We start from the raw sequence: 25,788 nt of genomic DNA, 5'->3' as shown, positions 1-25,788 counted from the left end.
TTTACAGTTAGATCTTGTTAAAAAAAAAAAACCAGTATTCTGTAGAGAATGAATTCCTAAGCTGGGCAGATCTCCCCAGAGTTAGCAAACTACTCCCAAGGCAGCCAGGACACAGCTGGCACTCCAGCTCAACACAAACCAGCTCCCAGGCGTGAGAACCAGTCTGCAAAGCCAGACAACTCAGTCCCACAGAAAAGGGAGGAGGACTAGAAAGACCCCACACTATAGCCCTGAGATATATATATATATAAAATCACTATATAGATAGTGATAACCTGGATCGGTTCAGCCCAGCAGCCTCCCCTCTGTGCTCAGCTTTCTCCCAAGTTTTCAGGGTTTTGTCCATGACCTGATGGCCCTCTCTGCAATCCTCCCTCTGCTACGCACTGAACTTAGTCTGTGTCCTCATTTGTCTGCTTGTCTGGCACAAACACAAAGTGTAAAGAAATAAGGTCTTGAGGAAACTCCCATAATTGTCAAGCACTTTAGCTCTAAAGTGCGCCATAAGCTTCCCAGCCCACATTATTATTACCAAAGAAAATGAAAACCTGGGAAAAAAAAAATATTTCTTATACCTTGACAGGTCCATCACTTCCCATTAAAAATAGAAAAGCTATTACAGAAAGTGAGCGAGCACCTGAATTATAGATCAGCACAGGCCTGGGGTCGTGTGCCTGCACCCGGCAAGGGCCAGAGCTCGGCTGCCCTGCAGCACCTTCAGCAGTGCCGAGGGGCACTCACAGCCTCTGCCCACAGCCCCAGCACCCTCCTGGCGCCGTCATGAGTGGGAGACAGGAAGGCAAAAGATTTCCCTGCAACGCCAGTTCCAGTGTTGATAGCTTGTTCTCTACATAGATATGTGTAACTGTAACCACAAAAGTGGTTAGGAGCTGTGATCTAAAGCTTGGGAGGAGGTCTGGTTTCTGTTTTGGACCAGTGTAATGCGTAGTTCTATTTATATCCCTCTTCTTAAATATAAAACACTGGGGTACTTTATCACTGAAACAATATTTATACACTGTCATCCATGTATACCCTTCTGCTCGATGGAATATACTGTGATTAGGGGTGATGAAACTTGAAACTTAAAACTGCCAGCAAACTAAATGAACTGAGTTAGGCTTGTGGGGCCAAGGGAGAGTGCGCAGGGGGCTGCTGCATGTCAGCAGGGCACAGGCAGCCACGGGCACACACAGACATGGGACACACGCAGCCGTGGGGCACACACAGCCATGGGGCACAGAGCCGTGAGGCACAGGCAGCCGTGGGGCACAGGCAGTCCCACTCACAGGCACCCGTGAGGCGATCGCGGCCCGGCCCGGCCCCGGGGCTCCCATTGGCGGCGGTGGCGGTGGGCGGGGAGCGGCAGCGGGCCCGGCCCTGCAGCGGAGCGGAGCCCGGCGTGGCCCGCGGGAGCGCAGCCGGGGCCGGCCGGCAGGTACGGGGCGAGCGGGGCGAGCCGGGGGTTTTCCGCTGCCGGGCCGGAGCGGGGGACAGAGCGGCGGGGTTGGGGGGCGTGCGCACCGCCGGGCTCGGCCCGGGGTCCCGCGGTGTGCGCTGCCCGTCCCGGGGTTCCCCTGTGTGTGCTGCCCGTTCCCCGGTGTGTGCCGCCCGTCCCGGGGTCCCCCAGTGTGTGCCACTCATGCCGGGGTCCCCCGGTGTGTGCGCAGCCTGCGGCCCGAGAGCCGCTCCGGACGGGCGGGTGTGCTGTGTTTTTGAGGGAGGGCGTGCTGGGTTTTTTAGAGGGACTCTTTGAGTTGCCAACTTTGCCCGTGTAACAAACCCCGGGCACGCTCCCGCTGTGGAGCTGTAAGCGGGACCCCGCTTGGGCCGTGCGCCTGTTCCAGAGGGGCACGTCAGCTCCCGGGCGCTGGGAGCGACAGGGAGGGACAATTGTCCCTTCCCTCGGTGGTTCCCCTGGGCAGCCAGCCCGAGTGTGTCGCTGGTCACGAGTCCGGAGTGCCTCGGGATGAGTGCGGGACAGGGAGCGGGGGACGGACGGGGTAAGGCTCTGCCTTGAGTTTCGTGGTTTTCCTCCTTCCTTCCTTCCTTCCTTGGGCGCCTCTGAGCTTGGCTGGCACTTGCGAGAGCCACAGCCGAGCTCAGGCTGCCAGCAGCTGGGTTGGGCAGCATCGGTCTGAGCTCTTAGAGCCGCTGCCCGCCGGCCCCTCGCTCTGGCGCTGTGCTGAGCAGCCGTGGCGAGAAGCTTGGCAGCTCAGTCAGTCCCTGTCCCACTGGGACTGTGACATTCTTGAAGGCCCGATGTGACAGCCAGTCCCAAAATGTACGTGTGCTGAATTGGGTTCCTTGTAAGCATGGCAGGAAGGGGGTTACCAGAGCCTGCTCTCCTTGCTCCAGCACTTACAGCATGCCGGGAAAGAGGGAGAAGCAAGCTGAAATGCCTTCAGGCAGGAAAAGGAGAGGAACTTTGTTCTTCTTCCTCTAAATGCCTGCTCAGGCGGCTGCATCTTACTTGCTGTCCTTGGTGAGCAAGAGCTTATGCCAGCCCTAACTCCAGGAGAGATTTCTCAGGGCAAAGCAGAAAGAGGGAGTCAGGGAGAGCTGCAGAGAGATGAGGCTCGGGGCATTTTCTGCTGGCAGCCCTCAGCAGTCAGATCTGGGTGTCAGGGACCATCCCATGTGTGGTATGCATGAGGTATGCAGTGGATACCAGGGCTGTCAGTTCTGCCTGATGGCAGGAGCAGAGGGATCAGGTAGAACAGCTCTCTGCATCGGTACACCTAAGCCTTAGGTACATACAGACTTGAAAAACATACCCCAGACTTGCTGACCCGCGAGCTGAAGTTGAAATGCTGTGCCTGGCAGGCACCAACATGGCTGTTTATAATCACAAGTGAACAAGCCCTCATTGTTAAGTGTTGTGGCGTGCTTACTTCTGGAGGGGAGTGCCAAGATGTGGTTTTTTTTCCTTTGAACATCAGTCATATTCACTGTATAGTACTTGATCACATGCAGAACCAGCAGATCTTGATGAAAAAAACAACCCCAGAATTCGCCATGCCAGAAACTTTTGTGAAAAGCAGTGTGCCAGAAAAGCACATCTGACCACCCTAATTTCAGCTGGGTGATCTGCTGCTGCTGCATGTGGTACATGGGCATATGTAGCACTTGCTAATAAGCACTGTGACCATGCTGACCTGACACAACAAACTTAAGCAAACAGGAAAAAAAATATTTACCAAAATGAATAAACTAGATTAGACTTCATACCCTCACTTTGTTCCAAAGGGAGAGGCTCTCATCTCCCAGGAAAGGAGACCATAGTAACACTCAGCAGCAATCTTTATTTACCAGATTCACAAAGAGCTTGCATTCCAAAACCAAACTGTGGATTATTTGCAGTGAGTCACAGTATTAACATGAAATTGGGTTTTATGTGGTCAGTCAAGCCAAGCGCTATGTGGAACTCAGGGCAGGATGGATCTGGCTTGTGGTGGGATGTGATGAGTCAGCCCCCCAGATGGCTGTTGCTCCCCCCACCTGAACAGGGATAACACAGAGAGATAGAGTGAGTTGTCCAAGCCTAAAGGTAGGCACTCTAAGTCCCACTCCTATTTTTTTTTTTTTAACTTTTTATTATGTCTATGTGCTGTTCTCCAGTCACTTATGCCTTAGGGAGGAGAGAGATAGGAGGAAAACATTCTGCTTTTGCATCCCACGAAAACTCCTTCAAGAAATACCCTGGGCTAGAGCAACCAACAATTTTAGTGACAGCAGGAGATTTTTCCCACGACTTTGTTGGCTTTTCTTAGGTGAACTCGTGGTATTTTAACTAGGTAGCAAACCAGAGGGTGGATGAGTAAGGACATACCTGCAGGTAGAAGTCTGATGTGTAATGAGAGCTCACCTTCAGTTTTTTTCACACTACAGGATTGTGTCCAGCCCTTCTGCTTTTGCTCCATGTAGTAAGTCCAAGGGCTTTCTGTGCAGGGGCCCAGGTCAGTGCAGCAGCTGAAGCTTTCACAGCAGCAGAGCTTACACTCCTCTTTGAAAAGGAGCTTGGGTTTCTTGGCAAGGTCTTTATATTTGAAAAAATATTTTAGTTTCCACTGGAATCTGGTGTGCAGATACCCCTAGAAACAGAGTCAAGTACCATAAGTTCTTGAGAGGTTGGGCTATGCTTCTAAACTACATAAAAGAGGTAGGCTAAGAGCTCCATAGCCCAGAAACATGAGGGAAGGAAACTGGTGGGACTGCTTTGGCTTTTATCCCATTTGGTGTTGCTGGTGCCAGAAGTTCTTGCCAGTATAATCTTGCATTCACAGTCTTTGCACACCAAGGATCCCAAGCTGTAATTCGAGTTTTTCCTTTATTGTTTTTGTGCTCATCTTGTTCTTTCACACAGAAACTCCTCAGCCAGGGATTTGAGGAGACCACATCCCAGGGTAGGTGGGAGTCCGGGTAACCCTGTTCAGGGAGTTTGGTGCACAGTTGTGGACAACAGTTTGCCCTGCCTGTTTGCTCTTCAGCCTCATTTGTGCATTTAAGAGGGAGAGGGTAAAAGCACATGGTGCTTATTGCAGCAGGACATCTCCTCTCCCTGCACAGATCCACTCGGGCTGATGGAGCCACGCTGGGAATGGAGGCTCTCTCCTCTCTGATGACAAGGAGCAGATCCTTGGCCCAGCTGCTGCACGTCTGTGCCATGGCAGGTTGGCTGGGGAGTGCTTTCAGCCTCTGCTGCTGGAGGCAGCCCCTGGATCCCCCTCTGCGCCAGAGCATTCAGTAAATGTGAAGTGCCCACCCACATGAGTGGATGTGCCCAACAGAGCCCAGCTCCATCCAGTGCCCTCCAGGGCTTTGAGGCCCTGAGGATTCCCATCCTTCCCTGCAGCTCGAGGGGGACCTGAACAAGACAGCTCTCCAGGAGCACTCACCACTCAGTGCCTCTCAGAGAAAGCTGTTCCTGCAAGCTGGGTCACTCCATTTAGGTCTGCCATGGCTAAACCTGTGTCTTGGCCTTGTGCCTTTTCAGCCTAGGGAAGGAAGCTCTGGGAACTCAGAGGAATTGCCCAGTCTGTCTGCAGATGGGTCAGCTGAGAGGAGCAGGGTGTGCAGCAGCCTTCTGCAGCAGCTCTGTGGTTTCCTTCCAGCACAGCAAAGGGGTGACTGGGGGTGAGGGGCAAAGGTAGAATGTCACACAAACACAGAACAGGTATATTGCCATCGTCCACTTCCCTCCAGCCTACTTGGCAGCAGGGACTCTGGGCAAGGAGCACAGGGATACCAGTGGAGAGCAGCTCTGCATGAGTGCTCCCATCCACCATCAGCAGCAGCCGGGCTAACAACACAGGGCCCTGTGATGTGCCTTGTGGTGGCTGAGCTACCTCTGCAGGAGGAAATGATTCACATTCCCATGGCCAGCTGGCCTTGGGCAGCACCCTCCAGCCTGCGAGGGGCAAGGAGGAAATCCACTGCCAGGGAGCACCTCCCTCACTGCAGACTGCCAAGAGCAAGCAGCTGCTTTCGCTTCAGGGCTGCCCTTACCTGGGCTTCCTGTTAGAACAAAACCAGAACACAATGTCAAACCCCCAGACTGTGTGAGAAGGAGGGTGCAGAGGTGTGGGACAGATGAGTGTGCTCCCTTCCACTTCCCTTTCAGCAGAGCTCACTGTTTTCAGAATGATATGTCCTGAATTTGGAAGGACTGTCAGTCCTGGGATAACAGAAGAAAGGCTTAGCTTGTGTGGCTTTATTCACATCAGAGGGGCTTTCTAAATTTCTTCCATTTAGCCTTTTTGTCATGCATGGAAGACCAGCAGAAACAAGTGATACCACAGAGTTTGCTTTTGTTCCTGCCTCAGCTCTGGCCCAGAATGGAGCTGTGGGGGGGGTGTGTCTGTAAGCAATCCTTGAGAAAGCAGGTGTGCACTCAGAAGCAGGAGCCTTGCTCTCAAGACCCTTTTGTGCAGATCTGTGGATCTGCATAAAGTCAGGTGCAGATCAAGCAGCTTTCTTTTCCAAGGGCACACAGGGAGACTGGTAAAAAGCACAACCAGGAAGACCTGGCTCTGCCTTCAGGGGCTTCCACTGCTGCAGATTGAACCATCCCAGTCCAGCCTGGGCTGTTGCAAAATGGGGTCAGAAAGTTTGAAGATTTTATTTAGAAAGGTAACAAACCCAAGTGAGGAGTGCTCACGAGATCACGTGTAGCCTCAGCCTGCATCAGGAGCATCTCCCCTGTGCATCCACTGGCTGCTCACCTTCGCCCTGGTGCAGATGTCTGCAGTTTCACCACTTCCCTCTTTGTTTCCTCTCTTCAGAGCGGGCTGGCCATGGTGGACCACCTTGCAAACACGGAGATCAACAGCCAGCGCATCGCTGCTGTGGAAAACTGCTTTGGGGCTTCTGGGCAGCCCTTAGCCTTGCCGGGCAGGGTGCTCCTGGGAGAAGGGATTTTAACCAAAGAATGCCGCAAGAAGCCGAAGCCTCGCATCTTTTTCCTTTTCAACGACATCCTCGTCTACGGCAGCATCATCATCAACAAAAGGAAGTACAACTCCCAGCACATCATCCCCCTTGAAGACGTCACTTTGGAGACGCTGCCGGACACCTTGCAGATGAAGAACCGCTGGATGATCAAAACCTCCAAGAAGTCCTTTGTGGTGTCCGCAGCCTCCCTGACCGAGAGGAAGGAGTGGATCAGCCACCTGGAGGAGTGCATCAAGCACCTGCTGACCAAGACGGGCCGGCAGCCCTGCAGGGAGCCCGCGGCTCCCTGGATCCCAGACAAGGCCACGGACATCTGCATGCGCTGCACGCAGACCAAGTTCTCCACGCTCACCCGCAGGCATCACTGCCGCAAGTGCGGCTTCGTCGTGTGCGCCGACTGCTCCAGGCAGAGGTTCCTGATGCCCCGGCTGTCCCCCAAGCCCCTGAGGGTCTGCAACCTGTGCTACAGGCAGCTGCTGGCAGAGAAGAAGAAGGAGGCAGAGGCGGATCAGAGGCAGACGGAGCCGATCCCCTCCGCCATGCAGGGCTATGAGCCCTCCAGCGGCGATGACAGCGACAAGTCTGACGATGAGAAAGCTGAGCAGTGGCCAGCAGACACAGAGTTTTACACCTCACAGGTATCCTGGTCATCTTTCCACAGCTGACCTCCCTGGGAGGTGGTGGTGTTTAGGCACTGGGAAGCCAACCTTGGCCTCCAATGCGTGTCCTTCTCGATGTTTTCTCTGAAGGCCATGCCTGAGAAGGTGGGTCTTGGCCCCGTGTGTGGTGTCAGAGCTGAGACAAGGTTTCCCCTCTGAGAACGTCTCATACGATCTGAGCACAGAGAGAACAGCTCCGTGAAGAGCATTGAGGACTGGGGCAGCACCCTGTGGATCAGTCTTGGCCAAATGAGCTCACCTTCAGTGCCTTATTCTTCCTCTCTGCTAAAACATCTCTCGTTTGAAATGTTTTGAAATTGGCTCTTGGGAGGAAAAGAAATCCCAGAGCTGAACATATTGGCCTGCTCACAGTTTGTTCCTCACAGCAAGGGCCACTCTGCATGTCACTTTCCGTGAGCATTCTGAGATTCTCACTGCAAGCTTGCCAGCCTGAGGGAATAGCTGCTCATCCCTGCATGGTACGGCCAGCACTGGATTCCCTGTCTTCTCAAGGCTGGAAACACTAAGAGAATGGTACTTGGAAGGCAGGGAGCTTGTGTGGGGCTCAGTGTGAGCCTCAGCAAAGCACTGGAGCATCCAGCTCTCTCACATGGAAAGAGGCCATGCCAGTGGTACCGGGCAGGAGGAGGAAAGGGGAGGGGAAAGGGACAGGGAAAATGACACTGAGCAGTGAAATATGGAGGGAGAGAGGTACTGCATTCACTCAACTAAGTGCAGAGCCCAGACCTCAAACACAGGCAGTTGTACCAGATTACTGGAAACTTGAAAATCTCAAGCCTATCAGGTAAGAGGACAGCCCAGGGAAGACTTGTTAAAAGTCTGTAAAAGTCCAGGGAAAAGCCCCAAATTAAGATCCTGTGAAGTACAGCACTTCAACTTCCCCTTCCCTCCTGGGCTGCTGCCCAAGGCATCAGATTCTCACTTGTGGGCTCACCTCCTGCCTTATCAGTCTCACGAGTCCAAAGTTTAGGTCCTTTATGTACTTCAAGGATGGGAGCCAAAGACTTTGCAGTTTACTTGAGATCAACTTCAAAGTTCAAATTCAGTTAGAAATAAACTGTGTTTATTCAAGTACTCTATCATAATGTAGTATGGGAGTAAATATAGAGGAAATCAGACAACAGCAATTGTTTTGCAGCAGGCATTTATACAAACTCCATTATTACTTTTAGTGTATTTTTGTATTGTGTATTTTGCGGTCTGGAAAAGCAACATGGCTGGGAATACACTGCCAATGTTGTGAAATGTTTCCTTACCACGACCTGTTACAAGCAATGCATTGCTTGACAGGTGGCCATGTGTTTTTTTTAAATTTCAATTCAAGATAATTATTCTTACACTCTTTTATAAACTGCTACTGTTCCAGTGAATTTGTATTACTTGACTGTGTGTGAATAAAGATACTGCCAACAGGAAGGAGCCAGGAAACCAGGACAATAAAGCATGTTATTATTGAACAAGGGTCTTAACAGGAGCGGGGATCCAGGCCTGGCCAGCCCAGCACGAGTGGTGACTGCTCAGCTGTGGGGAGACTGCTCTGGTTTCTGTTTACTGCTTCAAGGTAAGGGCATCAAATCTGATGCTCCTGTCTATTTATACCATGTTGTTGTCTGACAGGCTTTCCCCAAGTCTCCTGCAATCCCTGCAGTAGTCTGTATTAACTGGAACCGTATTTTTCCGGTGGGGACACAGCTCAGAGTGGGCCAGCAAACCTTATGACCTAAGCAGATGTTTTTGGGCTTTAAAGCAATAAGTACACCGAGTTCTGTTTTTTCCATCCCTCTCCAGACTCAGTTCCTAACTCCGCACAGCAGTGATTGTTTTTACAATGCCTCCCACCCACCAGAAGGGTGTACATGCTATGCAAACAGAAAATGACCTTAAAAATAAACAGCCATTAGAGTGGTTCACAAGCCAAAAATAGCCCAGCTGCTGAGTCTGCATCCAATCAGAAATGTACTGCAGTTTGGCACCTAATGCTTAGTTCAGTTAGAGATCAGCTTACTTTGTGTGTTTGAAGGTCTTGCCTAGCCAGCCCCAAAAGACCTATGAACTGTTTTTATGCTCCAATGAGGGACAGGCACGCCTCTAAAGAATGCCTTCTTGGTGAGCAAAAGCTTTTCTCAATCACAGCAGGGAAAAAAAATCAGAAAAACTGAACCACCAAAAACAACCCAGCCTCTTTTTCTGGTGCATGCTGCTGATGGCTTCTGAGGAAATGCACACATCTTCCACCAACTGCAAGCCCCAAGAAACAAAGCAATTCTTAAAATTTAATGCCTATGGTAAAAGGATCCTGGCCAGGAAAACATGGGGAAATTTAAACAAAGCCTCTCCTCCACTTCTGAACTTCTGTTGTGGAGCTCAGCACTGGATTAGAGCCTGGGGCTCCTGGCTTCTGGCCTGCTGAACACATGGGTTTTAAATCACAGGCTGTGTGCTGTTACAGTCCAGCCTGGAGTTTTCCAGCCTGATTCTATCTCCAGTGCATTAATAGGGTATTTCCTGATAGTTTGTGTTCTCTCTTTTTTAGCTCAATAAAGGCCTTAGCAGAGATTCATTCCAGTTTGCAGCCTCACGTGGCCAGGAGGAGCAGCAGCTCCAGTGCTCACCTTGGGGAGCATCTGCAGGCTGGAGGGTTTGTGGGGTCACAGCGTTCTCCTGAAGGGCTCCAGACATGAACTGTGGGGATCATGTGCCAGAAGAGGTTCCTTGCTCAGCCCCTGCCTGAAGGTGTCACAGCCCAAAGGCACAGCAGGGTGAGGGTGTCCCCAGTGCACACCATCCTCTTCTCCTCTCCAGAGTTGGTTGTAAGGGGAGGAAGAGGATGGCACTGGTGCAGCAGCCAGTCAGGAAATGTAACAGAAGGTAATGGGGAGATTAGCTCTGCAAATAAACTGAAAGGATCAGAAAGGTTCAAGGAAGGCTGTGTGTTCTGCTGTCCCAAGGCCCAGCTCAGGCACACACCCGCTCCCAGCACGGTGCTGACTCAGCGTTCACGAGCACTCAGGAAGGAGAAGTGAGCCAGCTGCTCCAATGGAGTCTTGCTCCCGGTTTCTCAAACACTCAGTTTCTATCCAGGCTGGATTTCTGGCTCTGCCGCAGCTCACAGCCTCTTCCAGCTCACTGCTGCTGCAAGGCAGTTTCTCGTGTGCCTCACTCAGCCTGGGTTTTGGATTAGGAGGAGGAGCTGAGGAGTACACACGGTCCCAGCTGCTCCTGAGCTGCAAAGTGGTGTCTCCAGTGAAAAGCACAGGCTTCTGTTTCTCACCCTTTCTGCTGCAGGCCATGGACCTTTAAGAATGGAGCTGGCAGGAAGGAGATGTTGCGCTGCTGTCCCACATGGTGGACACAAAACAGCTGCAAGAAATCTTTGCCAGGACCTGTGTGCTGGAGATGGTGTCCAGGGCCCCCAGAGGAGCACAGGCTGCACACCAGGGTGTACAGCACTGCAGGGCAATCCCAGCCAGCTCTCCTTTGTTACCTGTCACAGGCAGAACACCCCCAGAGCCATGCAGGTGCTTGGGAGGGAGCCTCTCCTGCCTGTGACCTGGCTCATAAAACCTCCAGACACAGCCAGTGCTGTGGTCCTGTGCTGCAGGAGGAGGAGAGAGGCAGGCAGGGAGGTGCTGTGAAGTGCTGGTGAACCCTGAGCAACACCAAAGCTGGCATCTGAGCAGGTTTTCTGTGAACCTCTTATGGAGAGGTTCACAGCCCAGAGTGAGCTACACAACCTGCCAGTCTGCTGCTGCAGGGAGGGGAGAGAAAGGGGAGGAGGGCAGCTAGAGAAAAGGTTTTACTCAGCTAGAGAAAAGGTTTTACTTTAGCAAAAAAGGTTTTACTTTAGCAAAGGTCCATTGTGCAGCACCTTCTTTTGCACACACCCTGGGCAGAGCACCTGCAGACTGTCCCGTGTAGCAAGGGATTGCTGAGCTTTGCCAGCCTCTCCTCTTTTAAAATTGTAAACACAATGTGTGTGACAGCCTATGGAAAAATGGATTTGAGAAGGAAAAAGCATTAACTCAAGGCCAGACAGCTCTCTTCCCCTCTAAAAGCAACAAGAAAAAAATTCACATGTTTTTTACAGGAAGAGTTTAAAATAAGGTAAAACCAGAGCCTCAGTGGCTTCGCATAGAAAGGATTTCCAGAGTGCTTTCAGGAGTGCCCCTCACAGGCACCCTCAGATGGCTCAAACAGCTCCAACAGCGGGGTGAGAGCCACAGCCAACCCATAACCCAGAGCCACCAGCACCCAGGTCACAGCTCTCCCCTGGCTTGTCAGAGCCTCTGACTTGATGAGTGCTCAGCAGCAAGTTCCAGCCAAACTAACCCGAGTCTAGATCCTGCCCAAAATGTCCTTTGCACACCTGTTTCCTGCCTGAGCAGCCCCTACGAGCCAGCTGCTGTTCATGGTCCAAAGTCTCTCACACGCTCCGGTGGGGCTTTGCACACCCTGTGAGCACTCCCAGCGCCAGCCTCCCTGGGCGGCAGGGAGCCTCCCACCCCTGCGGGGCTGTCTCCTCCCTGGGACAGGCTGCTGTGGCTGGGCAGGATCCAGCCGCTCTCCCTGACTCCCAGCCGCAGCTGTGTGTGCGGCCAGCGAGCAGAGGCAGCAGGGCTTGGGCACTGGCCCTGCTGCACAGGGCTCTGCAGCTCACACAGGGCACACGCCTTCCCCCAAACCGCAGCAGAGGTGCCTGCTGTCAGCACATCCATCCTGCGTTTGTTCACCCCAGCACCAGGCTGGAGGCAGACACAGCCTCAGCCCCTGTGTCTGTGCTGGTCCCACAGGCACTCGGGATGTCACACTGCAGCCATCTGTTTGCAAGGAAACAGCTCTAATGATGAGAGGCTCTACAAAATCCACTGGCAAAGAGCTGTTAATCTGGGGAGGATGACAAATGGAGACTGTCACACTTGGCTACTTCAAGACTTAACAGTCCTGCTGCTGCTCACTGCAATACCACATTTGGAGAGGTGTTACCTCCAGAAAAACAGGATCTGGAACGCAGCTGGTGTAGCCCGGGAGCAGGGGCAGCCCTTTCAGCACCCTCTGGAGCCTAAGGACAGCTCTCTGGAGCAGCAGCAAGTCAGCACCCCTCCCAGCAGCTGACAGCCTCCCTCTGTCCTCAGGGACTCAACAGCCAAAGCCCAGCCATGGCTGTGGCACAGAAGGGATCCAAAAGGATGTGTTTGTTGGTTGAGACCTTACAAGTCAGAGCTCCACAGAGCTTCCCCCATTTCAGCACCCTCACCCTTCAGGAGACCCGTCTGGGCAGTGCAGGAAGAGTGGGGAGCCCCCAGCACAGGAAACGCTGCTCCCTTTGGGATATGGGGGAGGGTCCTGTGCTGGAGGCTGGCAGAGGAGCTGGGCATTGCCCAAGCATGAGCAACACAGCACCCTGGACACAGACTTTGACAGGCTGCTCCAGGACAGATGTGGCTTTAATAGCTCTCTGGAGGCTCAGCACCTCCTGTCAGCTCTGCCTCCCACTCAGAGCACTGAACTTTCTCCTCCTGCTCATCCCCCCCACCAGAATTTGCCTCTGGAAGCTGGATTTTCCTGGGGTCAGCTCATCCAGCTACACTGGGACAAGGCTGCAAGCAGGGCCTCCTTCCCAGCTGTACCAGCCCTGCACAACAGGCACTTCTGTGAGCTGAACAGTTCTTGGCTGCAGGTTTAGCAATGGCAGCAAGACAGGGGAAAAGACGGAGCTTTATATATACATATACATATATATATATAGAGAGAGAGAGAGAGAGGGAGAGAGAGAGAGAGAGAGAGATTCTGCAAAACAAAGCAATAGCATGACCATATCTTAATACAACCTCCACTTTGAAAGGGTGTGAATAAAGATTTCCCTCTAAAAATATGACCTAGTGCTTTGTGTTCTGGTAGCTGAAAGACATTTCCTCTATGGTGCAAGTAATAAAAGCATTTGTTTTAATTTTAAGTTGATATTGCAATTTTGAGGTCATGAAGTAACTGATTGCAACTGATGGACCTGGAGAGGTCAGGTGCTCTGCTTAATCACTGGTTTGTACATGGGAAAGCAGTGGGAGAGGAAGACTCCACTCCTGAGCAGAATAAAGACACAAAGGCAAATGGGCAGGTCTTACCTGGCACAGGAAACCCCTTTTGTACAACACAGAAAATGCCACGCTTTTTTCAGTGTGATTGCTTTGGCAGCTCCTTCATTGTGTTTTACTCACAGTAGCACATCTGTTGGCACAGCACTGCAGGAACTGGGAGAACATGAAAACAGTCTGACTAACCCAGAGCCAGAGTTCACCTACCCCAAAAACATGAGGGACAGCATTGAAGAGGCACTTACAGAGCAATGCTGCTGCTGCCTTAGTCTCCTCTCAGCCTGGTGGGAAATTCGTGGAGGCAGTGGTTGGTGTGACCAGTCCTCACTCTCAATCTGCCTCATCACTTGCTGAATACATTTTTGTTCTGGCACTTGGAGCATCCTGTGCCAATTAACTCCACAATTCCCTGTCCCACTGTGTGAACAAGCACTTCCCCTCACCTCTGCCAGTTCAGGGGGTGCCCCCTGCCTTCTCCAGCACAGCATTGTTCCTCCTGTTCAGCTCTGTGCCAGTCACAGCTGTGACAAAATCTCCCCCATCAGTGCCCTTTCCAGGTGGAACAGTTTAAACCAGCCCATCTCTCTTTACAGAGGTGCCCTCCCATAGAGTGTTATCCTTCTCTGTATCCCTCCAGCCCTGCAATGCCCTCTCTGGCTCCCAAAGGACAAACTTGGCCAGTGGACCAAGCAGGCTGCACTGACTATCCAAGATGTGGCAGCTACCTGGGTTTGTTCAATGACCTAACTAGATTTACTCCTTGGTTTCCTTTCCCATCTGTCCAACCCTTCTTGTTGTCTTCTGACTCACTGCTGAGCACTGTCAGAAATCTGTCCAGTGACCTCAAGCTCCTTCCTGAGAGAAATCAGGTCAGCACTGTGTGGTCAGGGTTCCCTCCTGGTGGCACTTACCAACACGCAGGGTTCTGCTGACCGCAGGCTCGTGGCCATGTCTGCAGCTGCTGGCAGGCACTGGGCTGCTGTGGGAAGGTGCCTTTGCTGCCCAGTGAGGTTTTGATATCTTGCAGATAAAGCAGAGCATCCCCTCTCTTCCTCCCCATGGCAGCACAGCACAGTGTGACCTTGTTTTCCTTTGTGGCCAGTCCACGCCAGGACGATCCTGTCCTTAGAGCACAGCTGCAGCACAGAGCTGGGGCTCTTGGGCTAAGCCCAGCAGTGCCTGGGTTTAACTCAGGAGCACTGGGACTGCATCCTCTGGGCAGGGCTGGGAGATGGCGTGGCTGGAAACGGAGCTGCTGCGAAACACTGCAGCCACATCGTCAAACACTTGGCACGTGCAGCTTTCCATGAATATCTGAGGTTCCCAAAGACCAGCCAAGGCTAACCAAAGGAAAGGATGTGGGGCAGCTTTGAAGCTGGCTCTGTTGTTGGGGTGGGAGCAGCCAGTAGTTGGTTCATTGATTTCCTGAGTGCTATCTGCAGACACTGTCCAATTTTGGTCTATTGCATAACAGTACAGCACAGTTACTTTGGGCACAACACAAATACATACCTCTGTCACAAGGCAGCTCAATTACTTAGCAAGAGCAGAGCACTTTGAAGATGTAAAGCACTACAAGAGAGCTCCTTATTATCCTCGCTGGCACTTATCATTAGTGGCACAGAGTGAGGGCTGATCTTCACCCCATACTCACCAGGGATGTGCTGGTCCCACGGGCCAGGTTGAGGACATGAAAGTCAGAAATTAGGATTAGACTCAGCATCAGCACAGGCTCCTGCAGAGTTAAACTTCAGACAGCAGAAAGCCTCAAGTATGCAGGCGGCTGCCAGGCTGTTTGCTGTGGTTGTGGAACAAATGTTTCTATACACAGATTCCTGGAGAGAATGGCTGGGGAAAAGCATGCAAGCCCCTTTTATGGAAGCCAGCAAAATCAGATCCAGAAGCCTTCCTCACCAGCACCCTAGTTAGCCTTTTATTACTGACATTGTTCCTGCACAAGGCATTAATAAACTGCAGTTTGGTCAAAGTCTGCTGCATGAACTGTGGCTCACAGACAGGCACAGAGCAGGCAGCTGACTCCTACTGATACTTCAGCAAGTACTCTGCTACAATCTACTATTTTCTGGACCATTTTGCCCTATCCCCTGCTTTGTTGAGTAACCAAGCATTTGCTCTTGCACCCCGTCTCTCTCAAGCCTGAATATGACATTCAGCTGTTGTGTCTTTTGTATCCTTCACTGCTCTAAAAGAGAGCAAGTTTTTAACTTAGGATTTTGAAAGACTGGGCTTAAATTAAAATTAAATTTAAAACAGGGCTTAAAATTTACCTGGAAGAGCAAGGTAGAAAAGTGAGATGGCCCCCTCATTTTTTTCCTGAAAGAGGAGGATTTGTAGAACCAGAGAGGTTTGGGTAAATGCAGATAGCAGTCAAAAATCAGAGCTGCCCTGGGCTCCCTTCTTGCAGAAAACTTTCATCAGTATCAAGTAGAATTGTCTTCCAGGGAGAGGGCAGAAATGGAGAGGAAATATCCATTGGACAGTTAGCTGGGTGAGAACAAAAACTAATTTTGGGACTCTACACCAACAGCAGAAGAATGAGTTTACCCACACCCAGGCCAGGCTTTACTCACTTCACAAGGAGAGGCAGATCTCCCCCAGCTGTGAGGGACTGCCAGAAGCTGGGGAGGGGTAGGTGAGGCTAAACACACACCTGCACTGCCTCCATGCTCTCTCCCTCTGCAGACACTCAGGTCTCTGTAAATGTTCAGGAGCTGATTCTGATTCTCCAATTGTTTTGCCTTAACATCTCAGCACAAGGAGCTGCTCAGGGAGCTGCAGCAGGGCCAGGTAAAAATAAGAGCTTCAAAGCTATGTAGAATGAACCCAAATTACAAAGATTATTCATCATATCTCACTGACTGATCCCGAAACAACACACCCTTCATTCTGTCTTCACATTACATGTACAAAGTAATCTGAGAGTGCTCTACTCCAAAGCAGCATGTCAGAGCACAGGACAGATTTAATTTCACCCTAATTCACTCCTGCCTACTGAAGCTGAGCAGGGAATAAGGAACACAAAACATTTACATCCTGCTAGACACTTCTGTACAGGGTCTAATTAGTTAAGGTCAAACATCAGTGTAAATCTTTCACTCCCCTGCCACAAAGTAAGTAGCTACATTTCAAAACTTAGCAGTTTCTTCTTTGTCCTGATTGCTGTGAAGCTCTGCTAACATTTATTACATTCCTTCTTTGATGCTCATGTCCTGACTGCAGGATCAGAGATTGGTTAGCTACAGAACAGTGCTATCACATTTCTGTAACACAGCATTTCCTACTGATAGATTACAAAGTGTTTAACAGAAAGCACATTCAGGATCTAGATGGGAAGTTACTCAAGGTCACCCAGCAAACAAGCAGAAGAGCCAGAGAAGGTGACAGATCTTCTGAGGCCCAGCAGAATGGCTTGCCCCACAGCCACACTGCTCTCCCTGCTGCCAGCAGAAGGGTGAGCTGGGGTGAAAGGTGAGCAGTGGCTCGGAGGGAACTGCAAAGGTGCAGGTGTCCAAATGCACTGTCTGTTCTGAGAGTAGGAAGGTGTAATGTTCATATTAAATTCTTCCTGCTGAACAGCCATCCAAAGAAATGAATACCTTCATTTTTGCAGACTTCAAAATAATTTTATATATTTACCTCGTAGGCACTTCTGGAATTCATAAATCACACTTAATGAGAAGTATGAGCCCACACTTACTGCAATTACATGATGAATGTTTGATTTCTGGCTTACAGCCTGAAAAATACATAGATTTCTGTGATCTCTAGAAAGATAAAGATGAAACCTCATGTTTTAATTAGGGGCTAATAGCTTTAGTTCACTCCAATGCAAAGGCCTTTGGTTTTTTAAAAGCTTTCCAACCCAACTGAAAGGCTGCTACTCAATTAGTCTGGAGTTATACATCAGCTGGTCAAGCAGTGACAGCCTAAGCTACTGCTTTCTCTGTAAGAGCTTTTAGTTGGGGGGGGGGGGGGGGGGGGGAAAGCATTGCTTTTACATCCTCTGGCTGCACCAGCACTGCCAAACTGCTGATGGAAACTGAGCTCAGTAGGTCCTACCACTGCAGCTACACAGGATCCAAGCCTGAGCCTGCCCCTGAGTCCCCAGGGAGCTCTGCTGGAGCTGCTGCCACTCTGCGAGGAAAAAACTGGGAAAATCTCATCTCCACATGAATCTGCACAGCTTTGAACTGAGTATTAATTAATATTAATTTTTGAATAAGTGATTGGAAGTGTGTGTACGTGAAAGCACCAGAACACTTAACAGAGAGGACTCTGGATAGTGAGGGATGCCATTCCATGGAATGGAGGATTCACTCCTGCTGTCCAGCCCCACAGGGCCCACCCTGGGGAGAACACAGCACAGGCAGCTCCTGAGCAAGACCCTGCACTCACAGCAGGACAGTCACAGAAGTCTCAGCAAACCACATACACCAGTCCTCCTTCAGCCCAACAGGCCAGGGGCTCACAGGAAGGCTAGCAGCAGTAGGATATCAAAGGTGTCCTAAAGGAAATGAAAGATTTGTCCAAAAAGTTAGCTAATCATTGACAATCAAGAAGAACCAGGAGATGAAGTGAGGATTTGACTCATCCTCCATGTGCACAAGCAAACCTCTGAGCAGGTACGCCATGAGAGCATAGCTGTGTAAAATCAAATTGCTTAATGACTTTGAATATTGCAATCCCCTTCCAATAACCTTTCAGTGAGTTTTGTAGCCCTAATTTCCCACAAACCAACCAAAGTGAGCAAAGGCATGTTCATCTCCACTGGGCTGCAATCATCGGAGAGATGTCATCTGAAAGAAATGTGGGCACACGCTGGGTCTCAATAGCTTTATGCCAGTGTGCCGAGCAGAGCTGTGCCTCAACAGAGCAGCTGTCCTGGCCCACCCGGCCCTCTGAGCACAGGCTTTCCTCCCTGGAGAGGCGGGTGTTAGTGGCAGCAGGGGATGGCAGCCACCCCACCTGCCTGTGCCCCTCTTCTGCAGCACGTTTGGCAGGAGCTGTAAATGGTGACCTGTGCGAGGGGCAGGAGCTCTGCCAGGGCACAGCAGCCTGTCAGCAGCTGCAGCACATAGCAGCACACCGCACACTGCTGGAACCAGCCGAGATAACGCTGGGAAACCACCAAACACCGACCGCCTGCTGGTACCTCACACCCTGCTGTTACTGTCGCAGCTCACACAGCCACCACCCCGGGTGATGTCCCGAGCCATCAGCACACCATCGCTGCAGGAGGAGCTGCAGCCTCCTCAAGCAAAGCTCAGGCACAAAGCCGCTCTCCGGCGGGCACGGGCAGGGCAGAGAGCCCCGGGGCAGGAGGGACAGGGACACGGGGGACAGCCCGGCCCTCCTGCCAGCAGCCCTGCGGAGCGGCTCCGCCGGGAACGTCTGCCCGGCAAAGCCTGTGCGGCCCCGCAAGGAGAGGCTGGCTTGGAAAAGCTGCCCACGGGATGCTGCTCCCTGCTGCTTTTCATACCGCCCCGGGGGTGAGAGATAACGTGAGAAATGCGAACAGGCTGAGCCAAGAGCCACCTTCCTTTGTGCGGCGCTGTCACCATGACATATTTTATGAAAATCCTTTTGGTAGGATTTTCACCTGAGAAGCTGAGGAGCCTCAGGAGAGAAATGTAAACAATAATTATCTGCTGCTGTGGAATGCAACAGGTGCAGCTGTGATTGGTGCATGTTGGTTGTTTCTAATTAATGGCCAATCACAGTCAGCTGGCTCGGAGTCTGCCAGTCACGAGCTTTTGTTATCATTCCTTCCTTTCTATTCCTTTCGAGCTTTCTGAAGGATCCTTTCTTGCTATTTCTTTAGTATAGTCTTAGTATAGCATGTTAATATGATATAATATCATAATATAATAAATCAGCCTTCTGAAACCTGGAGTCAAGATTCTCATCTCTTCCCTCGAACACAACTGTAGGGCACAAGGAAAAGCAGGTAACAAACTCCTCACTGGCTCACCAATTCCACTGTGGACAATCTGCCTTTGCAAACTGGCTGCTGCTCAGCTCACACAATCCACTTGTCCCTCAGTAACTTCTTAGTAAACTTCCCTCCTCTGCCTGATTCTGTATTTTCTCACTATAATTAAATGTGACATGCAGCTGCAGTAAATATTTGTGCTGTCACAGCTCACATATGATAATCACCAAAGAGCCAACTTGTGCAGGGAATGCATATAAATTCTAGTCTAGGCTGTAGCTGGGCTGATATTTTTAGTCTAATGCAAATTCACTAAAGCTAGAAATTTGACAGAGTAAGAGCAAAAAAAGAATGCAACCTTACTTTTCATTGAAAAAGGTAACTAACTGTGTTATCCAGATACTGAGGCAGCCTTGAGAGGCTGGGTTTAAGAATTAATCTAATTGCCACTAGATGGCACATCTCATTTACTAGTCTGTATCTAAATTTTGGACTGCCTTTTAAAAAAAACCATATATATTCCCTGTCCTTGCTAACAGAACACTTTGTGTTGCTTTCTGTTTTAAAATCAGAAAGCTTAAAAAAAACCCAAATAAAAAATTAAAAAAAATTAACTAAAAGTACACCATCTGCCAGTGGAAATCTAGCTTGATTCTGTCACATCTACAACGAAACCAGGTTAATAACCAGCATCACAGATGGTTTCCTTATATAAATATGTACATCTCCCCATAGTGACTCTTTCAGCTGCTTCCCAAAGCTGCTGGCACTGCGTTACCTTGTTTCCCAGGCAATGGCTGTGCCTCACGCTCAGCCTGGACATTATGCAGCTGGAATGGATTTCAGAAGATGCCATCCCTGCCTGTGGCTGTTTCAGCACCATCACGACTGCAGTGGTGGACAGCCGTGTCTCTACCAAGAGCAGCAACAGATGGATATTAAAACACTCTGCTGCAGCTGCTCTGCTCCCTCAGATGATCGAATCTGCTGAAGGGTGCTTTTAACTCACCCAAATTCTCACTCAAGGCTACAGACCAATATCATGGTGACCTCAATATGACAGCAATGGGGCTGCAGTCAGAGCACCAAAGGTACAATTTGCTCTTCCTGCAGCATTCAGCAATAGAAACTGTTAGAAACCACTGAAACACAAACAACAAAATCTTTGTGGCTGCCATGCTCATTTTCCCTCTGTAGTTAAGTGTCAGGGTGTCCAACAGGAGTGGTTATTTCCCCATTCTCTCAAATCCAAACTCACATAAGATGAGCACTTCATTTCTGTTCTTCCATTGCCAGCAGTGAAATGTGTTTCAGACCAGTCTGCAAACCTACTGCTACCACTTTGAAAACCTGCCACCTTCCAAGGAGCTCCAAGAGCATCAAGTCTGTTAAATAAAGACACAGAGAACAAACAGAATTAAATTCCTTTCTTCTGGTTCTACTCCAGCCATCTGAAAACCTCTAGAAGTTAAATTTATTTTAATGACAAAGAGCATGCTCCTCTGTGGCATAAAGCTTCTGAGGAGCTCAGCAGCAGTGGGGTTTGGCGTGAGCTAGGACTGGTCTGCACAGAACTCTGAACTACTGGGAGCTGAGTTCTCTTGGCATCCATGTAACACATGCCCCTTTTATAGCACAGTGAAGGCCAAGAGTGTAGTTCCAACTGGTTTACAGTTTCTGAGGGTATAATAAAAAGCATTGCAAAGAATACTCTTAGAGTATCACAGGAGAGCAGAGGACCAGAGTAAAATGATCTAAACTCCACCATGTCTATTACACTGATACAAGTGATAAAAATAAATCACTAGCTACATTTGGGCCCAAATTTATGAATACCTGTAAAATGGGGGTCATGATATTGATGTCTAAACCCAATGAAACTTGTAAAGGACTGTTTAGATACTAAATACTATTACAGATGAACTGGAACCCCCATTTTTCCTATGGCCTGCTTTACAATCAGTGGTCAGCTCTGTTCATTCTGGGTTTGAACAGCTGAGCACAGGATGCCAACTCCATCCCACTGGATCATTCCATCATCTGCCACTGCTAGCAGTGTGTTGTTTTGGAAAGACTGAGTTTGTGAAATAACCAGAAAATTTCAAATTAAAATAACTGGATTCATAAAAAATAGTATTTTTAAATGGATATAGTTGGTAAAATCTTTTAAAAGTTGCAGTGTATGTAATTGCCAATGAAATGAAAACCCCACTGATTTCAGGTTTGCCATTATGAAACACTGACAAGGTTAGGAGTACTCACCATTCTTTTTCACCTCCTTCTCACATCAGTGAAAAAGTGTTATCAAATACTGAGAACAACAACTGCACTGCATGCCGCTGAATTTATCAAAGGCAAATAGAATATGAAGAAGTAAATTAATCAAATGCATAAAACAACAGCTTCTGAGTTTAAAGCTTTACCATTTTAACCTTAACTTATAAAAACCTCATCTCACACACACACAGAGAAGTCTTTATTTTAGGCAAAAAATGAACTTGGTAGAACAGCTTCAGGTGTGTCTTTCCATAACAAGAAGGCACACCGGCACATTTTCCTACCTACAAACTTGCCTTACGAGTGCCTCCAAACCCAGTGGGACCAAGTGGCTGGGACATTCAGCCCCACAGCATTTGGTGCTCACAGTAGCAATGCAGCTGGCCGTCACCCCAGCCCAGCAGCACTGCTGCTGCCAGCTGCTGGCTGCCCACTGCAGGCCTGCCTGAGCTCCTCCAGTGCTCCTTTCCTTTCAAGCAACACACACATCAATAGGAGGCTTCTCCTTAAGATTTTAATGAAAACCAAGGACCAGCTGTACAGACTCAAGCAAGAAACCAATGCTCAAATGACAACCTTCATCCTGGGGCTCAGACAAAACTGGCAGATTCAGCTCCCCATGTTTTTCATGCCACACCCTCCCATCCTAGGGCACAGGAACCTGGTGAAAATTGAATTGAAAGTGTTCACAGTTTGTTTTCCTGTTACTTGAAATCTTGTTTAAGAATTTACTTCCCTTCTTACATAAAAAGATAACTCAAGAATTACAATAAAAAAGAGAGAAACAAAGTACAGATTGAGTCTTTTGAGTTCACAGTAATGTACTTCCTCATAAAATTTTCCTTTGCAGGGCTGAAACAAACAACAGGTAAAATTCTTCAAAGTGCCCCAGCTGCTCTGGCACCTTACATGTCATACACAGGGAAAAAAAATTAAAGCACTTAAACAAACAGAATCAAGTCTCTGAAATAAAACAAAAGGACTTTGAAAATTTTCACAAGTGACACAGTAGCCTAAGGGCAGCATGATTCCCTTCAGTGATTTGAACTGGTCCTAGTGCAGAGCAATCCAAAATTTCATAGCAAGTCGGTGTCAGGATAATGCAGTAACCTAATACTATCCTTACAAATCCACATGAATCAAAAATGATAACAAGAATGATAAAAATTTAAAAACCCCCAAACAACAAAACTGAACAACCCAAAATTACTTCGATCAGCATATATTTGTAATTAGTACTGAACACTTGAAATTGTTGCATTGAAGATTCAGAGTCAGGAGAGTAAAATGCATTCCAGTATAAAAATCCTGCTCTGGAGGGGATCATTTTCCATATTTTACTCGTGCGTCTAAATCCTTGGTAAGGTAAGTGGTCAGCACTTCCAATACATTGGCTCTGAGAATAGAATTTGACATTACAAGTTCAATCAGCTGACGAGGACCAGTCCAGTCAAAGTACTTGACAACAGCCACGGCTTCAGCACAGAGTTTCTGCTTCTCAGCAGCAGGCAATTCCATTAAAATCTTAGGGACTGACTTGAACTGTCCAGAAGTCATCCATCCAATCAATACACCCATTGCTCCTCCTAGGAAACAAAAAGAATCATTATCTTTAACAGTTAATGTTAAAGTCTGGAATTCCATGCACAGCCTTCACCAACAATGTTCCCACAGTGATCAGAAGTCAAGATTGAGTTGTGTATGTGTCTGCTTTAACTAGATTTATACACAGTATTCAAAGCATCAAAAAGGATTTTAAAAGCTCTTTACATCCACAGCAACCATAAAGAAACCCTTCCTGCAATCAACACTAACAGCTTCAAGCTAGAAACCAGAAGCAAAACACTCCCTGGGACACTCTCTCAGGGGAAGCTCTACTGCTACATAAAGCCTTGCCCAAGGAAAAGCGCAGAGCAACAGCTGCCTTAGCAGTGTCATCATCTCTTACTAGATACTGCCAGAGTGGTCAAAGCTTTCTGCTTGTTGAAGAGTCACCCACTGCAGTGTCCTACACACCTGAAGCCACCCCTGCAGGTGCTCAGAGACCAATCCCATCAGACACATGCAGGCTTTCATCCACCAGGGGCACAGCCCACCCTCCCCAGGAGGACAAGACATGCTGGGCTAAGGGAAGGCCCCAGGTTATCAGGATGACAGCAGAGGGATGGATGTACAGCTGATGTGCCTGTGGCTGCTGAGAAAGCAGCCCAGCAGCCCTGCAGGGCTCCCCTCCAGCAGCAGTGAGTGCAGCACAGCAATCCACAGGGCAGCACTGCCCGCAGCACACACGGCCTGGGATGGATGGACAGATGGAATGAAGGAAGGTGGGAGAGAAAGAGAGAACCCTCCCAATGGAGAGGTGGCAGAACTGACCCTGCCACCAAAACTGCCACCCCCAGAGACTGCTCCTAAAAAGTCATCTAGGCACTCACAGGGATGCACTTTTTCATTAGACAAAAACTCTTCATTTGCACCTTTTACTCAGTGAGCAATTTTTCCCAAGACAGCACAGAAATACTTGAAAGCTGACGATGGCTGAATTCATCTTCAAGGGACTTTCATGAGAACATCAATTACTGATTTAGGGGCACTTAATGCAAAAGCCACTAGAAGCATTGATGTCTAAGCTCCTTGTCCATTGAGACAAGATTTGTTTCACAATCACACTTTCTCCCCCAAGCAACAAAGCCACAGCCCACTCTGCTCAGAGCAGGCAGTCCTGGGGAAGCACGAGGACTGGAAGCTTCTGCAGCAATGCTGCACATGGCAGGGAACTCATCCTCATTCCTGGTGCAAAGCAGCAAGAGGGACAACCCCTGCACCCAGTCCCACACCTGTCCTGGCTGTCAGAGCAAGTGAAGGTGCACTTGATTGCTAATGTCCTAACTGTCCTGAACTTATCTGGCTTATTTACCTCTCCAATTTTAAAAGCTAAATGAGAGGGTTATGATTTAGTGACACTGTAATTGAGACGTGGCTCATAGTTTATTTAGTACTAATTACTCCAATTATTTATGCTTATTTTTGTATACTTTCAGTATAAAATAATAGGAATACTTGTTCCAGTCCCTTCCACAGTGGTGGAAGAACTTCAAGATTGACTAGGAGACATAATGAAAGCTTTAACACTTAAAAGACAAAATACATCCATTAATAACTTCAGTATTTCTCTTCATCTGACTCAAGAAGGAGGCCACTTACATTATTACCTTTAGTTCAGATGTTATGCTTACAAATTCCTTACAAAAGCTTAATTTCCCTTCTTTTTTCCTGATAACTTCAGTCATACATTTCTCAACATATTATTCCATCAATTAGGTTTTGTACCTGCACTAGGAGTTAATACACAGCTTCACTTTGCACTTTCTGTTATCACTGCTCACAAATTATTTGCTTGCTTTTGTAACTCACCCTGATGGAGGCACACTGCAATTCACTCCAGCATCAGTAAGCCTGTGAAATTCCTGCAACTGCTCCCAGGACATTCAACATTCATGGGCCAGGGCCCACATGCCTTCAGCAACAAGGCAGCCTTCATTGATAAGTTGAGAATTAAGGTCTGAAACAGAGGAGAAACAATTCTGTACTATTAGACTTTGGCTTTTCTCTAACTGTCCATAACAAGAAGAAAAGCAAAGCGACAGGGAAAAATGAATCCCAGTGGGAAAAACCCCAAGTTCATCAGGACATGGATATCAGCAGCCTTTAATAGACAGAAATAAGCATCATTTTTAGTGAGAAATGATCCTGCCCCATGCTAAGGCTTATTCACCCTCCCCTCATGGCAGCAGGAAATCTCAGCCCTGAATGCCCCTTTCCTTCAACCCACACCTGCTCATTTCTTCACTCGGGGATTTAACCACCCTCCTCAAGGATTTCGGTTCGTGTGAATGGATTAAAAATTCCAACTGGGCCAAAGAACATCCCCCCAACAATGACGAATGGACTTGCCACAGCTGCTCCCCGACAAGAATGGGTGACAGCAGCTTTCATGCCCGTCACCGTGGCAATGTGGGTGAGCATTGTCATCACATCATCAGTACGGGCTGTGTACTCTTCCTCTCCAAATCCTGCAAAAGACGTTTTAAATTATCTTCTGACCACTGCCACCAAGACTCAACATAGCTGCTACATTAATTTGCAGGGAACAAATCTCTATTGTACCTAGTAACTGCTTTCTCTTTTGATTACAGAAGACCAGGCCCTGCAGTAGGTGCTGAGAGTTACTGGAATGGCCAATTTGCAATGAGACTTCTGGTCTCAGGTTAAACCACAAAAAAAAAAAAAGGGTTTATAAAAAATTCAGAGGTTCTACTGAATCAAATTCTTCAGTACA

General features: G+C 49.0%; 2 protein-coding genes across 2 annotated transcripts; one reads left to right on the top strand and one right to left on the bottom strand.

Annotated features, from left to right (window-relative positions):
- Positions 1-1,362: 1,362 nt before the first annotated feature.
- On the top strand, positions 1,363-9,689 carry PLEKHF1 (pleckstrin homology and FYVE domain containing 1). Its single transcript, XM_041400746.1, has 2 exons — positions 1,363-1,438; positions 6,285-9,689. The coding sequence occupies exon 2, from the start codon at positions 6,297-6,299 to the stop codon at positions 7,116-7,118; it is 822 nt and encodes a 273-aa protein (XP_041256680.1). The 5' UTR covers positions 1,363-1,438; positions 6,285-6,296; the 3' UTR covers positions 7,119-9,689.
- A 12,263-nt stretch (positions 9,690-21,952) lies between these two features.
- Positions 21,953-23,035, bottom strand: LOC121333905 (protein C19orf12 homolog). The gene has a single exon (XM_041400690.1). It carries the CDS (start codon positions 23,028-23,030, stop codon positions 22,776-22,778), a length of 255 nt encoding a protein of 84 aa, XP_041256624.1. The 5' UTR covers positions 23,031-23,035; the 3' UTR covers positions 21,953-22,775.
- Positions 23,036-25,788: the final 2,753 nt, after the last annotated feature.

Source organism: Onychostruthus taczanowskii, unplaced genomic scaffold (assembly GCF_017590055.1).
Source record: "Onychostruthus taczanowskii isolate IOZ18803 unplaced genomic scaffold, ASM1759005v1 scaffold18, whole genome shotgun sequence".
Taxonomy (NCBI): Eukaryota; Metazoa; Chordata; class Aves; order Passeriformes; family Passeridae; genus Onychostruthus; species Onychostruthus taczanowskii.
The sequence above is the reverse complement of the archived record's forward strand: the minus strand, read 5'-3'. Positions and strand labels throughout refer to the sequence as shown.

Excerpts from the sequence above, each read along its gene's own strand:
- LOC121333905 (XM_041400690.1), bottom strand. The coding sequence starts at position 23,030 with ATGGGTGTATTGATTGGATGGATGACTTCTGGACAGTTCAAGTCAGTC.
- PLEKHF1 (XM_041400746.1), top strand. The coding sequence starts at position 6,297 with ATGGTGGACCACCTTGCAAACACGGAGATCAACAGCCAGCGCATCGCT.